The following is a 15,181-nucleotide window of genomic DNA, read 5'->3' as shown; positions in this document are numbered from 1 at the left end:
GACCCTTGGAGAATCTGATTCCAGACCCTGAGCTACTTGCTCAGAAGTCACTTTATTCCTCTTAAGGACCTATCCAGGCTGCAGAGTGTGCTTGAAAGGGACACTCCCCATATGACAGGCGAGGAGATGGAGTCCTGTGGGTACATCCACCGCAAACAGGCGGGCTGGGACTGGCCCAGAATGCAACCTCCCTGTGGTTCTGGCTCATGGAACAAGAAGACCGGGGATATGGGGATACCAGAGAGCCCTAAGTCCCTGGTCCCTGCTGGAAAGGCTAGGACTGGGCAGCGATTTCCCTCCCCTGCTGAAGAGCACCCCCAGGTGGCACAACGGGACCAAGGTGGGCTCAGGCTTCTCCCAGCCTCTTCTCCAGAGCCCTCAAAAGTCCAGGCCTGTGTGGCCGCAGGGTGGGAGGGGTGCTTAGTTCAGGCCCTCGGGGCTGGTCACATCTTGGTCAGGCGCAGCACGTTGAGCCGAACGGGTAGGCAGGTGGCGCCAGCTGCGTAGGCTATCTCCCTCAGGACGCCCTCCCACTTCTTCTCGTCCTCATTATATCTGGGGGTGGGAGGGAGGAGTGAGGACAGGGACACAGAGCTGGGTCAGCAGAGTGCAGAGTGGGCCCCAGCCGAGAGGGGTGGCTGACGATGCTAGGCCTACCCCTGGGGAGTGTCCCTGAAGCCCCAGGCCCATCTCCAGAAATGTCTGGTCCTGGAGAATTCTCATGTCCTGGGAAAGGGCCCCCCAAAAGGTCCACCCCCAAAGAACAGCCACCCCAGATTCCAGGAAGGGTCACCTCTCAAGGAATGCCCCACACTTCCAGGAAGACCTGCATTTTCACAGCCCCTCCTCTGGAGAATTCTGTATTCAGCACTCCAGAAGTCCCCCCAGGACCCACCCGCCCCCATGGAGCAGTGAGAATAACTGAAGGTTTAGCAGGTGCTCCAGGCACCGAAACCTCTTTCCTCCACCCCCAGGAAGGGCCAGCATGGAAAGCAATGGCTCTCAGAAGTTGGGGTCCAGCTTCTTCTCAATTCTGGCCCCAGCTCTCCCCTCCAACAAGAGTATCCAGGACAGAGCAGGGAGGAAAGGCCTGGCTGCCTCTTCAGGGCCCCCTCTACTCCCTGGGGCCTGTTTCCTTGGGTCTGGGCCCTAAACTTGGGGCAGCTCCGGTCTGCAGCTCGCTTGATGCTCCACAGCGGGGCGTGGTGCCCTGTGAGCAAACCGGGCCCTTGCCAGCCAAACCGGAAAGACTGGGCTGAGCAGGGCGTGTCTGCTGTCCCTGCCGCATGGGACCGCAAGAGGGATCACCCCAGCCCCAGATGAACTCGCCAGGCGCCGCTGGGGGGCATCAGCCTTCCTCGGGGGCTTTGGTCACCTCCCTGGGCCCCGGGCTCACCTCCAGATGTCGTTGAGCTCTGTGGGGACCAACTCTCCAGACTCGGTCTCCAGCGTGGCAAAGCCACCGATGGCGTACAGGGTGCCCGCCAGGCTGACCAGGCTGAGCGAGCTGCGTTCCTGTGGGAAGGCCTCAAAGGGTGCCCACCTGGTGGGGAGGAGGGGGCGTGAAGAGGTGCATCACCCAGCGGCCCCAGCGCCCACAGCTTCAGCTACACCCCTTGGAAACCCGAATCCCAAGCACCCACGCTCCCAGCACAACCTTCTGTGTCCTGACCCTCCCAGCACCGCTCTCCAGCCTTCCCCGTTCTCCTGCCCCTCCCGTTTCCCCCCACGGTCCCCTGGTCATTGCACCCAGCCTGCCCCGTGCAATCCACCATGGATCTCCCCAGTGGCCCTCCTTTGCTCCTGAACTAATTCTCCCAGGGGAGCTGCCCTCCCCTGGCGCCCCTGCCCCAACCTTCTTCCCCTCTTCACTGCCCAATTATTCTCAGGGTGTCTTCACTCCCCTCCTCTGGCCATGAGGTTGGGCCTTCATCCCTACCCTCCAAAACAGCTCTCCGGTCCCCAGCCACCACAGAGCATAAAATCCAGGCACAGGGACGCCTGGGTGGCTCAGTTGGTTAAGCGACTGCCTTCAGCTCAGGTCATGATCCCAGGGTCCTGGGATAGAGTGCCGCATCCGGCTCCCTGCTCTGCAGGGAGCCTGCTTCTCCCTCTCCCACTCCCCCTGCTTGTGTTCCCTCTCTCACTGTGTCTCTCTCTGTCAAATAAATAAATAAAATCTTTAAAAAAAAAAAATCCAGGCACAACACACATCTCTACTGATGTGACGTTCTCACCTCCCACCTGCCCAGCCTCTCATGTCCTCAGATTCCTGCCTGGATAATGCATCTGCCTCCACAATCCCTCAGGGCTTGGGCCTCAGCTCCTCCCTCTTACACTCTCTCTCCTGAGGGAGCTCATTCCCTCCATTGACTGTTGGCCCCAAATCTCTCCAGCTCAGCATTCTCTCTACCCTGGCGGGCTCCTCCTGGACACTCCCAGATCCCACAAATCCACATGTCCTAACTGGACCCTCACATTTCCAATCTAACCTCAGTGGTTCTCCAGTAAATGACCTCCCACCCTCTCTCAAAAGCATCCACATCTCCCTCTTATTCCCAACATCCAATCAATCTCTAAATCTTATTTCTTCTATCTCCTAAACTCTTGCTACTCTAAGTGGGGCCCATGGACCAGCAGCATCAGCATCACCTGGGCGGCGTGAGGGGTATTAGAAATACACACTCAGGCCCTTCCCCAGGACCAAGAATGAGAATCTGCATTTTAACACGACTCCCCGGGAGATTCGTGTGCATATCACAGTGTGGGAAGTCCTGGCCTACATCTTTCTCCTGTGCGCCCCCTCGGCCTCATTTCCACCGTGCCCCCATCTGCAGGCCACCACCTCCTGCTCTATGGCTGCACCCCTGCCTCCTGGAAGATCTCTAATCTGTTCTCTACATCAGCTGTTACCTAATAAAACACAGATGTGAGCCTAAAACCCATCACAGGCATTTCACCGCCCTAGGATTGAGTCCCTTGGCCCTGTTTGCCACCTCTCCAACCCCGGTGCCCCCATCCCCACCTTCCTTCCTCCAACCTTTCCTCCAACAGGCCTGCCTTTTTTTCTCCTAACTGCCTTGTCACCAACTTTCCTTGGCCTGGGAAGTCCTTCTGCCACCATCCCTTTTGCTGGCTAAGTCCAAGGGGGCTGCCGGCTCAGGTTTCCCCTGGCCTCCCAGGGCAGGGCGGCTTCTGTCTTGGTCACCAGTGTATCCGGAGCACCAGGCCACTGCCCGGTATGACTCTGAGTGAGGAACCTGGCATCTCCCGCCCCACTCCTGGGAGCTCTCTCCTGCAGGCCAGGCTGGCCCTAACCCTGGCCCCAAATTGTGGGGGAAGCCCGCCTCATGGCGATGAGGACAGAGAGGCTATTCCTGTGCTGATGTCAAGGGGCAGGGACCATGGTTGCTGCCAGGGCCGTCACGGAGAGACCCAACAGGTTCAAAGCCACACAGCCAGGCAGTCACAGGGGGGCCCTTGGTCCCTGACTGCCCACTGGAAGGGGCGGGGAGCAGCCATACTTGTTGTCCGCGATGCTGTACACTTCAGCTGAACTGGTCAGCCCCGTGTCTGTGACGCCGGCGGCTACAAAAATGCGGCCATCGTGGATGGTGGCCCCGAAGAGGGAGCGCGCAGTCTGCATGGGGGCCAGCTCGGTCCACTCGAACTTCTTGGGGTCGTAGACACACATCTTCTTCAGGCACTTTCTGGGGGTGGGGGACCGGGAGCGAGAGGGAGGAAGCCTGAGCACAGCGCCCCTCCTCCGGTTCAGTGGCTCCGGACAACCCCCGACAGCCTGGGGAGACTGTGCCCCCGCTCTAACCTACAGCCCTGCTCCTGCACTCGCTCCAGGCCCGAGCCTCACCTGTCGCTGCCTTTGCCGCCAAGGACGTAGACCAGGTCCATGTGGGAGAGCACCGCGTGGCCGTACACGGCATACGGCAGCGGATCCGATTCGCCCCATTTGAACGACCTGGAGGAGACCGGAGTAGGGCGAGCGCCCGGTTCAGGAGTGCGCTGGGTCCCCGTCTCTGCATTCACCCACCAGCCAGCACATATTCGGGGTGCACCCGGTGCATAACCGGCACCTCTCGGGTCCTGGCTCCCACCCAGCGGCCCGCCGCCCCGCCCCTACCCAAGCCCGCCTCCGCCCGCAGCCCCGGGCTCTGGCTCCGGCCCCCGCCGCGCCCCCAACCCCGCCCCCGGGCCCCGCCCCGCCCCCGGACTCCTCAACCCCGCCCCCGGCCCCTGCTCACTGCCGGTCGTAGCACATGACCGAGTCTAGGCTGCGCTCGCCGTCCTTGAGCTCTCGGCCGCCCACCACGTAGATGGAGTTGAGAGCCTCTCCCAGGCCGAAGAGGCAGCGCGGCGAGGGCAGCGGCGGCATCCCCAGCCACTCGGAGTCCAGGTGGTCAAACTGCGGGCCGGGCGTGCAGTCAGCCACCGGCCTCCACGCCCGCACTCCCCCAGCCACCCCGGGTCACAGCGGAGGCCAGGTCTCCAGCTAGGGCCAACGCAGCCTGGAGGCCATCCCTGGAGACAGTACCCTATCCTCCTACCAGGCTGAGAACAACCGAGGCCCTCCGGAGGTCGGCGCCCAGAGACCACATTACAGCACCACGATGGGGCACCCCACGCAGAGACCTGTCCCTTCCCACTACGACTCCAGAACTGAGGCCTGCCTGCCCTCTGTTTTCCACCCCAGCCCACTGCACAGAAAACCTCCAAACACAGCTCTGCCCCTCATCCCTTAAAATCTACAGTGTAAGTCTGCGGCCCTGTCCCATCTCCATAGTCTTACAACGATATTTGTGGCTCATCTTTCTGGAAAGTTTTCTGAAGCCTGAGCAATGTGCTGATGAACACTTTATAACCATCTGTAACCTTCAAACAACCTTATCAAGCAGGAAGGATAATATCCCCAGAGAAAACAAGCAAGGTCCATGATATGCTTTGGCTGGTGGAGCTGCCCCCCTCCCTCCCTGCCCCGGGTTTAACCCTGGTACCAAGTTGCCCCTCACCCTTCTCCACACCTGGTCAGGCCTCACTGAGCTCACCACTCGCTGGGCTCATTCCAGTCTCTGTCCCTTGCTCACCATTCCTCAGGCAGAAACACCCTAACTTCCCCTTCAAGTGTCCAAATTCCACCCAGATGGCAGGACTCAAACCTACATGGCCAGTCACCAGGGAACCATCTCTGCCCTCTGAGATCCCATGAGACACTACAACTTGGACTGGTCACCCCACTCTACTGGTCCTTTCTGGGCCTCGGTTTTCTCATCTGTGCAGTGAGAAGACTAGGCAGGATGCTCCCTTTGTTTGGGACACTCTGTTCTATACTCCAGTCTGGGCCTCACGCAAAGGTCCTGCCCCAGACTGACCCCTACACTGACCTTGCTCCTCCTTCTCACTGTGCCTGACCTCAATCCCTGTGCAGAGACAGGGCCTCCAACATATCAGACCTCCCTGGGGCTCACATCCCCCTGAAAGAGACGTCAGAGTTACGCAGCTAATTGTCAACTGCCTATAACTGCCTTCAAGACTTCAGGCAAGTGGCTCTCAGTCAACCTCCCTGGTCTACATCTCATCCTAGACCCAATAACACCCCCCAACAAGTGGACACAAGCCTCTCATGGGCCCCAAAGCTGACCGCCACCCCCGCCCCCGTTCCCGTTCCCAGAACCCGGCACTGGCTGCCCTTCCCAGGGCTGGGCAGGCACCTGCAAGAAGTAAGCACTCATGGGGTCCTCCTTGTTGTCCTCGTTGTAGAAGAGGCCCCCAGCCACAAAGACCTGGTTCTCCTTGGTCACAAGGCTGACGTGGTTCTTAGGGATCTGGGTGGAGAGCGAGGCACAGTAGCACTCGTTGGCCGCGGGGTCATAGGCCACGGCCCCCTCCTCACCGAGCATGAAGATGAGGTCCTGCAGGAACATGCCAAAGCGCAGAGTGTCATTGAGGATGCCGGGGATGATGCGTTCAGCCTCCTCCTCGTCGTCCTCTGCCTTGGCTTCGCCCGTGCCCTTGCCAGCAGCCTTGGCCCCGGCTGCCTCCTGCCCCGTGTCCTTCTTCTTCTTGCGCAGCACGGTGAGGCGGCCCTCGTGCGCGTCCTTCACCATCTGCACCTTGCGCAGCAGCTCGGGCTGGGCGCGCACGAGGGGGTGCTTCTCCACGCGGCTCTCCAGGAAGGCCCGCGGCAGCAGGCGGCAGCGCACGCTCTCGAAGACGGTGGGCAGCGCGCGCTGGCGCTCCTCCCGCGTCTCGGCGTCGCCGCTGCCCGCCCACCGCATCACCGCCTCGAACACGGCCTCCTCCTTCTCCACGTTGAGGCCGTCGCTGGAGATGATGGCGATGAGCTCGTCGGCCGAGAGCCCGAGGAAGTCGGCGTCGCGCGCCACGAGCGAGAAGCGCGCGCACACGAAGTCGCGGGCGGCCACGGCCAGGCGCGCGCAGTCGAGCAGGAGGCCGAGGCGGAAGACGGCCAGGCAGTTGGCGAGACACAGGCGCTTCTGTAGGAAGGACACGCAGATGGTGAAGATGGACGGGATCTGGAAGCGGTGCGCCGCGGCGAACAAGTCCTGCACGCTCGCCTCGTCCAGCGCGATCTCCGACGTGTACAGGTAGTGCAGCACCTGCGCCACCACGGCCGGGGACACCTCCTCCAGGCGCAGCTCGCCCGCGCGCTCAGGCTCGGCCAGGAAGCGCGCCCGGAAGTAGGGGCTGCAGGCGGCCAGCACCAGGCGGTGGCACGGGAACTCGCGCTCCCCGGCCCGCACCACACAGTCGAGGAACTTGCCGTGGTCCAGCATGTCCTTGAGCCCGTCCTGCAGGAGCGTCTGCTGGTACAGACGCTGCTCCTCCGCCTGCTCCAAGCCCAGCGCCATGATGGGTGGCTTGGGGTGCCAGGGCCTTGCCAGGGGCCTCCTCTTTCTATTCCCCTGCTTTCCTGCTGGGTCACAATCGGTCTACGCAGCTGTCTTCGCGGGGCTATATATAGAGGTGGACAGGGCCCTGTAAGGCGAGCTGCCTGGCTTCCTGCGCATGACGCAGAGGGGACAGCTGGGCAGAGGCCCCCTCCCAGAGCAGCCTTGACTCAGCCCCAGGGGCGCACGGGACAGGGGTGGGGTATTTGGGCCTATGAGGGCCTCGCTGCCTCATTTCTAAATGGAGCACAGCAAGGCCTCGACTACATTCCTTGGTCAGGCGGTGCCCCTGAGGGCCCGTGATGACCCAAGCTCTGCCCCTCAGGCCAGGGAGCGAGAAGCTTTGGTGTCCCTCTTCCAGGATCTCCCTTCGTTCATGCCTTCTGGGCCTTTCTGTCTGGGTGCTTCCATCTTCCTCCCTGGAGTACATCTCACCCCGTCCACCCTTGGATACAGTGTGCTTGGGTTTCCTGTTCAGTGAACTTGGAAAGGCATTCACTCATAGGGGACCTCATTGCCCTACCTTTAAAATGGGAAGACCTTTACCCCTTTCTACTCCAGATCTGAGACCCTCCTTAGACTGTGCAAGAAAGCAAAAAGGTGCCTTAGGTAAACACAGTCACTTCTTTTCTGAAGGGCCTGCACAGGTCACGTGGCTCTGTTGAGCCTCAGTTTCCCTTTCCACACAACGGGGAGTTGGATGAGTTAGAATCTAAGGGCCTCAGTTACAGTTCTGCTGAGGTTCGGAAGCACTGAGGCTCAGTGTTCCTGGGAGTACGCTGTCACAGGGTTTTAACATTGTAAGGTGTCAGACGTGCTAGAAAAGTAATTTCCTAGGCTTCAACTATTCTAGGTATTTAAATTCCCAGGGTTTTAACATTCTAGCGGAGTGACAGTCTGGATTCTAGTGTTCAAAAAGTAACACTCTAAGAGTTTAATATTCCAGGATAGCTGTCTATGCTCACTGTTCTTGGTCCATACTAAGCTTGACCTGAGTCTACCTTGGCCTTGGGGCCCTTGCACCCTGTCTACCATCTAAAGGGTGTCGGGGTAGAGGCCCAGGATAGCCAGTCCTGATGCCCAGCCTTCTCTGGACTTACCACTCTTCCCCCACTACACATACACACACACACACACACACACAATCAGCCTCAGCCACCAAGATTAACTTGTTCCCAAAGTGCCAGAAGCTGCAGCTGTGGGTTAAATTTAGCCCCCAGGACACTAGTGTAAACTATTATGGGGCATTCTCCCATCATTCCTCTGAGTCACTTGTTTATAACCTCAGGCTTGAGGGGCAGAGGGATTGGAGAGGGGACCTCAGGATGGGCCAAGGCTGAGTGACCTCCCCTTTTGTGATCTCAGAGGTGTCACTGCCTGTCCCTGAGCAGTGCCCTCAACCATCGTTTGCACACCCCACCAGCAGGTCTTAGAGGGGCACGCAGCCGGGCAGGTCCTGGAGGTGGTCCTGTCCCTCTTGCAGAAGGGGTAAAGTCTCATCCCAGGGCTTCCAGCCTAGCCCCCAATGCAGGGCATTTCCAACAGGCACCGTCAGTGAGGAGATCAGGCTCTGAGGGGCTGCGCAACTTGGGCAGGTCACATAGCTGGCAAGTGGCCGAGCCAGGATTCCAAGCAGATCTGCTCACCTCCACAGACTGTGGGAATCCCTCCCTACCATACTGCTTCCCACAAATTAACGACAAAAAAATTAGTGGTAGCTTCATTTTCCAAAGACCAGGACAGAAAGTACATACGGAACAATTAACTTATGTTTATCAAATGACTCAATGACGTATTTTTAGATTATGATGAATCCCATAGTGCTCACTCCCTCCCAGGCATTCCACTAGCATATTTATATGTAGCTCATTCATTCATCAAGAACCCACTGTGCACTCTGTTCAGTGCTAAGGATTCAACAGTGAACACATCAGGCAGGAATTCCTGTCTTTATGGAACTTAGTTTCAGCCAAAGTGGTGGGGGGAGTCAGCAACAAGTAGTTATACAAGATGTCAGATGATAATAACTGCTAAGTGACAAGTAGCAGAGAAGGGGGCATGGAAAGGGACAGGTGGTGGTGGTAATAATTTTAGTGGAACAGTCAGCCTGGACTCACTGAGAGGACTCTTTTTGAGCAGGTTCAAGCCAGGAGATAGGAGGATTCCAGGGCGGGGGCGGGGTTACGACTCGAGGTAGGAGGAGATAAGGGCAGAGGGGTAAGGGTGGGGGAATCATGTAGGGCCACGTGGGCCAGTTTTTCCCTTCAGTGAAATGGGGAGCCACTGCTTATTTTTTAATTGTAGTTATGGGAAATGTAAATATATCCACAAGTAGAGAGAATAATATGCCAATTTCCCATGTACCCACCTCCCCATTTCAGCAACTATCTAGTCACCAGGTCATGGCCGATCCTGTCCACTCTGCCCCCAGCCACTCTGGTAGTCACCCAGGGAGCCGGCCAGGGATTGGACATGAGTACAGGAGAGAGAGGGACAGAGCATGACTGCGTGGCTTTCAGTCGAATCAAGGGAGAATGTCATCTCACTTCATCCTTTTAATTTTTACTCATTTATTTTTTTTTAAAGATTATTTATTTGAAAGAGAGAGAGCACACAAGCGGGGGGAGGGACAGAGGGAGAGGGAGAAGCAGGCTCCCCGCTGAGCAGGGAGCCCGCTGTGGAGGCTCCATCCCAGGACCCCGGGATCACCACCTGAGCCAAAGGCAGATGCTTAACTGATTGAGCCAGCCAGGTGCCCCTAATTTTTACTCATTTAATCTTACCCAAAATTATGAGGTAGTTATTATTTACGCCCTTTTACAGAAACTGAAATTTAGATGGCCAGCAAATAGGGATCAGTCTTATGATTTTGTTTTTGTTTTTGTTTTTTTAAACAGCTTTGTTGACGCATAAGTGACATAAATGAACTGCACATATTTAAAGTGTACAATTTGATAAGTTTTTTAAAAGATTTTATTGATTTATTTATTTGAGAGAGAGAGCACATGAGCGTGAGATAGAGATAGCATGATGGCGGTGGGGGGGACCACAGAGGAAGAAGGAGAAGCAGACTCCCCACTGATCAGGGAGTCCAACAATGTGGGGCTCGATCCCAGGACCCTGGATCATGACCCGAGCTGAAGGCAGAAACTTAACCAACTAAGCCACCCAAGTACCCCACAATTTGATAAGTTTTGATATATATGTATATACATATATATGTATACATACATACATGCATACATATACATACATGCATGCATACATACATATATGTATACATACATATATATATATACCCATGAAACCTTGGCTATATATACATATATATATATCCATGAAACCAGCACCACAATCAAGTTAGAAAATTTATCCATCAGCCACATGTCCTCGTGCCCTTTTTTAATCCCTCCCTCATCTCTCCCTACAACACCCCAAGCCTAGACAGTCACTGATCTGCGTTCTGTCACCATCATCCGTTTGCATTTTCTGAAGTTTTATATAAGCAGTATCATGGAGTCCCGTCTGTCTGTCTTTTTGTTCTGACTTCTTTTGCTCAGATAATTATTTTGAGCTTCATCCAGTTTGCCTACTCATGTTCTGCCTTCATTAGGAATCTTAGCATATCACAAGGGTTATTTAAGAAAAATACCAAGTGAGGGATGCCTGGATGCTCAGCTGTTAAGCGTCTGCCTTCGGGCTCAGGTCATGATCCCAGGGTCCTGGGATTGAACCCCTCATTGGGCTCCCTGCTCAGCGGGAAGCCTGCTTCTCCCTCTCCCACTCCCCCTGCTAGTGTTCCCTCTCTTGCTGTCTCTGTCAAATAAACAAATAAAACCTTTTTAAAAAAGAAAAAAAGAAAAATACTAAGTGAAAATCTTAAGAAAATTTACATGTGTTTTGCCAAGGTCAGAGAACACCTTACAAATGTGCCAAGAAACTCAACAACGTCTGCAGCCCTCATTGCATGAGCAGGCCTCACCCCCAATAAAGGCTTGTGGGGTGGTGACTTGGCTGTGGAGTATTTGCTGGAGTAGCCATGTTATATGTCCATATGTGGCAGACATTTGTCACCCTTGGTGGTCTCCTCATATCTCCTAAATAGTCTTTCTATGTTTGGGACAGTCCCACATCAGTGGTCCTTCCCCAAGGTAGAAGCCAGAACTTAGGTTCTCAGCCTCCCTGAACTCTGACAGTCTAGAAGAAAAAAAAAAAAAAAAGCTATCAATAGCCAAGGGACCTCAAAGAGACAGTCAGATCCATGTAGAGTGAAGCCCCCCAGGTCACAAGGCCTTTCACGCATGCTGACTGCCACTGGGCTCTTTGGTGCTGCACTTTTAAAAAATTATTGCGAAGACGACTTCTGGCCCACACAATATGGGACTCATTTCTCCCTGTTCTTCTCTGTTAAGTACAATGATAAACCATGGAAATATGCAAGAGGCACTTAAAGGGTAACTCAGAAACGTGGGAGAAGGATGACTAATCGGTTTAGGACCCTAAGTTGAAGGAACAACTCAGCAGCAGGTGTCTCACACCCACGTACCCAACAAAGGATGACCCGGGTAGGTTTATTCCTCTCTCAAATTGAACAGGAGTCCCACTGACGATACCAGACAACTGCAGCATCACCAGCAAGGGGAGTTTGTCAGAAGCCCACTAACAACAAGCAGCCAGGGAAAGCACTCTCCTTCCACACCTGCCTGAGACCCACCTCCCCTGCCAAGGGACCCTGGGCAACCTGGCCTGGGGAAACTCCTTCTGCTCTCTCTGGCAGCAGCAGCAGGAACAGGTGGGAGCCCCAGCAGCACAGATAAACCAAGCAGGTGAAAATAACACTGCAAAGTCTCTGAAAATTAAATTGTTGTTGGAACCTCAGCCCACAAAAGTAGGCCAGCACCTGCATGCCAAACTTAAACAGGGCAACCACCTGTTATAAAAAAAAAGAACCAAATAGAACCCAAAGTCTTCTAAACATAAATTCAAAATGTCCAGGGTACAGTAAAAAAAAAAATCACCCGTCATAATAATAACCAGGAAAATCACTACTTGAATGCAGAAAGAATCAGCTGATGCCAACACTGACATTAATCAGATGTTGAAATTATCTGGCAAGGATTTTAAAGCAGCTATCATAAAAATGCTTCAACAATCAATACATGCTCTTCAAATAAATTTGAAAAAGAGAAAATTTCAGTAAAGAAATAGAAGTTATATAGAAGAGCCAAATGGAAATAATAGAACTGAAAAATACAATAACAGAAATAAAGACATGCTGGATGGCCTCAGTAGGAGGGGGGAGATGACAGAGGATAAAATCAGTGCACTTGAGGACAGGTGAATAGGATTTACCCAATCTGAAGAACAGAGATAGAGTGGAATGAAAAACAAAACAAAAACGGATGGCATCTTGGGCCCATGAGACAGTAACCAAAAATCCCCCATTTGTATCATGACAGTCCCAGGAGGAGAGGAGAAAGAGGGGCTGGAAGAGTAACTGAAGGACTAATGGCTGAAAACTTCCAAAATTTGGTGAAAGACACAAACCTGCAAATTCAAAAAGCTGAGCAAACCCCAAACAGGGATAAACCCAAAGAAATCCATGCCAAAACACATAAACTTCCAAACACTAAAAACAAAGAAAAAATCATGCAAGCAGCCAGAAAGAAAAAAAAAAAAAAAACCTATTACCTATAAGGGAACACTAATTCAAATAATGGTGGATTTCTCATCAGATAACATGGAGGCCAAAAGGAAGCGGCACAACATTTTTCAAGATCTGAAAGAACTGTCAATGGTGAATTCTATATCCGGTGAAACTGTCAGGAATGAAAGGTAAATAATTCCAGGGAATCTACAAAAACAAAAACAAAAACAAAAAACACCTTTCAGAACTAATAAATGGGCTCAGTAATGTCGGAGGATATAAGATCAACCCACAAAAATTAACTGCATTTCTCTCTACTGACAATGAACATGTAGAAACCAAAATTTAAAGCAATACCAGTTATAATCACTCCAAAGAAATGAAATATTTATGAGTATTCCTAACAAAACACATACAGGATCCATGCTGAAAATTACAAAATGCTGATGAAAGAAATCATGGAAGACCTAAATAAATGGAGAAACACTATGTTCATGGATTGGAAGGCTCAGCACATAAAGATGTCAGTTCTCCCCAGATTGAACTATAAGTTTAATTCAGTGTCTATCAAAGTCCTAGAAACATTTTTAATAAACATAGACAAGCTTATTCTAAAGTTTATAGGGAAAGGTGCAAGACCTAGAATAGTTAAAACGATCTTGGCAAGGAAGAATTAGGTGGGAGGAATCACTCTACCTGATATTAAGCCTTCCTATGTAGCTCTAGTAATCAGAATTGTGTGGTACTGGCAGAGCACCCGACACACAGATCAGTGGAGCATAATAGAGGACCCAGAAAGAGATCCAAATATGTTCAACTGATTTTTGACCAAGGTCAAAAGTAAGTCAATGGAGGAAAGAGACTTTTCAACAAATGGTTCTGGAGCAATTAGACATCCATAGGCAAAAAAAAAAAAAAAAAAAAAGTCTTCAACCTAAATCTCACACCTTATACAAAAATTAATTCAAAATGGATCGTGGACTTAAAATGTAAAACATCTAAAACAACCTTGAAAAAGAAGAACAGTGGGGCGCCTGGGTGGCTCAGTCGTTAAGCGTCTGCCTTCGGGCTCAGGTCATGATCCCAGGGTCCTGGGATTGAGCCCCGCATCGGGCTCCCTGCTCGGCGGGAAGCCTGCTTCTCTCTCTCCCACTCCCCCTGCTTGTGTTCCCTCTCTCGCTGTGTCTCTCTGTCAAATAAATAAATAAAGTCTTTAAAAAAAAAAAAAGAAAAAGAAAAAGAAGAACAGGGCGCCTGGGTGGTTCAGTTGGTTAAGCGACTGCCTTCGGCTCAGGTCATGATCCTGGAGTCCCAGGATCGAGTCCCGCATCGGGCTTCCTGCTCGGCAGGGAGTCTGCTTCTCCCTCTGACCCTCCCCTCTCTCATGTGCTCTCTCTCATTCTCTCTCTCTCAAATAAATAAATAAAATCTTAAAAAAAAAGAAAAAAGAAAAAGAAGAACAAAGTTAGAGGTCTCACACATTTTTATTTCAAAACTACAAATCTAAAGGAATCAAAACTGTGTGGTCCTGGTATAAAGACAGACGTATAGGCCAGTGGATCAGAACAGAGGGCCCAGAAATAGGCTCTCACATTTATGGTCAAATGATTGGTGGCACCAAAACCATTCAATGAGGAAAAGAAATGGTCTTCTCAACAAATGGTCTTTTCAACAAATGGTCTTCAGAGAACTGGATATCCATATCCAAAAGAATGAAGCTGGACCCTCGTCTTAGACCAGAACAAAAATAAACTCAAAATGAAGAGCAAAAACTAGAAAGCTTTTCGAAGAAAACATGGGTGAAACTTCATGACATCGGATCTGACAATTTCTTGGATAGGACACCAGAAGCACAGACAACAAAAGAAAAAACAGATTGGACTACATCAAAATTTAAAACTTCTGTACATGGGAGAACACAATTGACAGAAAAGGCAACCCATGGGATAGTAGAAGAGATTTGTAAATCATATAAAGGGTTAATATCCAAAAAATATAAAGAACACCTAAGAGTCAACAATAACAATGAAATAGGCAACCTGATTTAAAAATGGGCAAATAGGGGTGCCTGGCTGGCTCAGTCGGTAGAGCATGTGACTCTTGTTCTCAGGGTTGTGAGTTCAAGCTCCATGTTGGGTGTAGAGATTACTTAAAAATAAAACCTTTTAAAAAAAATGGGCAAAGGACTTGACTCAACCTTTTTTTTTTTTAAAGATTATTTATTTATTTATTTGTCAGAGAGACAGAACACAAGCAGGGGTAAAGGCAGGCAGAGGGAGAAGCAGGCTCCCTGCTGAGCAAGGAGCCCGATGTGGGACTCGATCCCAGGACCCTGGGATCATGACCTGAGCCGAAGGCAGACGCTTAACCAAGCCACCCAGGCATCCCTTGACTCAACCTTTTTCCAAAAAGGTGTACAAATGGCCCATAAGCACATGAACAGATGCTCAACATCACTAATCACTAGGGAAATGTAAACCCCAACCACAAGATACCACCTCATGCATTAGAATGGTTACTATTTAAAAACAAACAAACAAACAGGTATTGGCGAGGATGTGCAGAAATTGGAACTCTGGGTGACTCTGTCAGTTAAGCGTCTGCCTTCAGC

The 15,181-nt window shown here is 52.1% G+C and overlaps 1 protein-coding gene across 1 annotated transcript; it reads right to left on the bottom strand.

The window, feature by feature from the left end:
- Positions 1–13: 13 nt before the first annotated feature.
- Positions 14–7,002, bottom strand: KLHL40 (kelch like family member 40). The gene is made up of 6 exons (XM_034993006.1): positions 5,724–7,002; positions 4,260–4,420; positions 3,869–3,976; positions 3,525–3,710; positions 1,397–1,543; positions 14–555 (listed from the first exon to the last, which is right to left on the bottom strand). The coding sequence occupies exons 1-6, from the start codon at positions 6,882–6,884 to the stop codon at positions 444–446; spliced, it is 1,875 nt and encodes a 624-aa protein (XP_034848897.1). The 5' UTR covers positions 6,885–7,002; the 3' UTR covers positions 14–443.
- Positions 7,003–15,181: the final 8,179 nt, after the last annotated feature.

This window comes from Mirounga leonina, unplaced genomic scaffold (assembly GCF_011800145.1).
Source record: "Mirounga leonina isolate KUSES-001 unplaced genomic scaffold, KU_Mleo_1.0 Mir_115, whole genome shotgun sequence".
In the NCBI taxonomy this organism is placed as follows: Eukaryota; Metazoa; Chordata; class Mammalia; order Carnivora; family Phocidae; genus Mirounga; species Mirounga leonina.
This window is presented reverse-complemented; position numbering and strand designations above follow the sequence as displayed.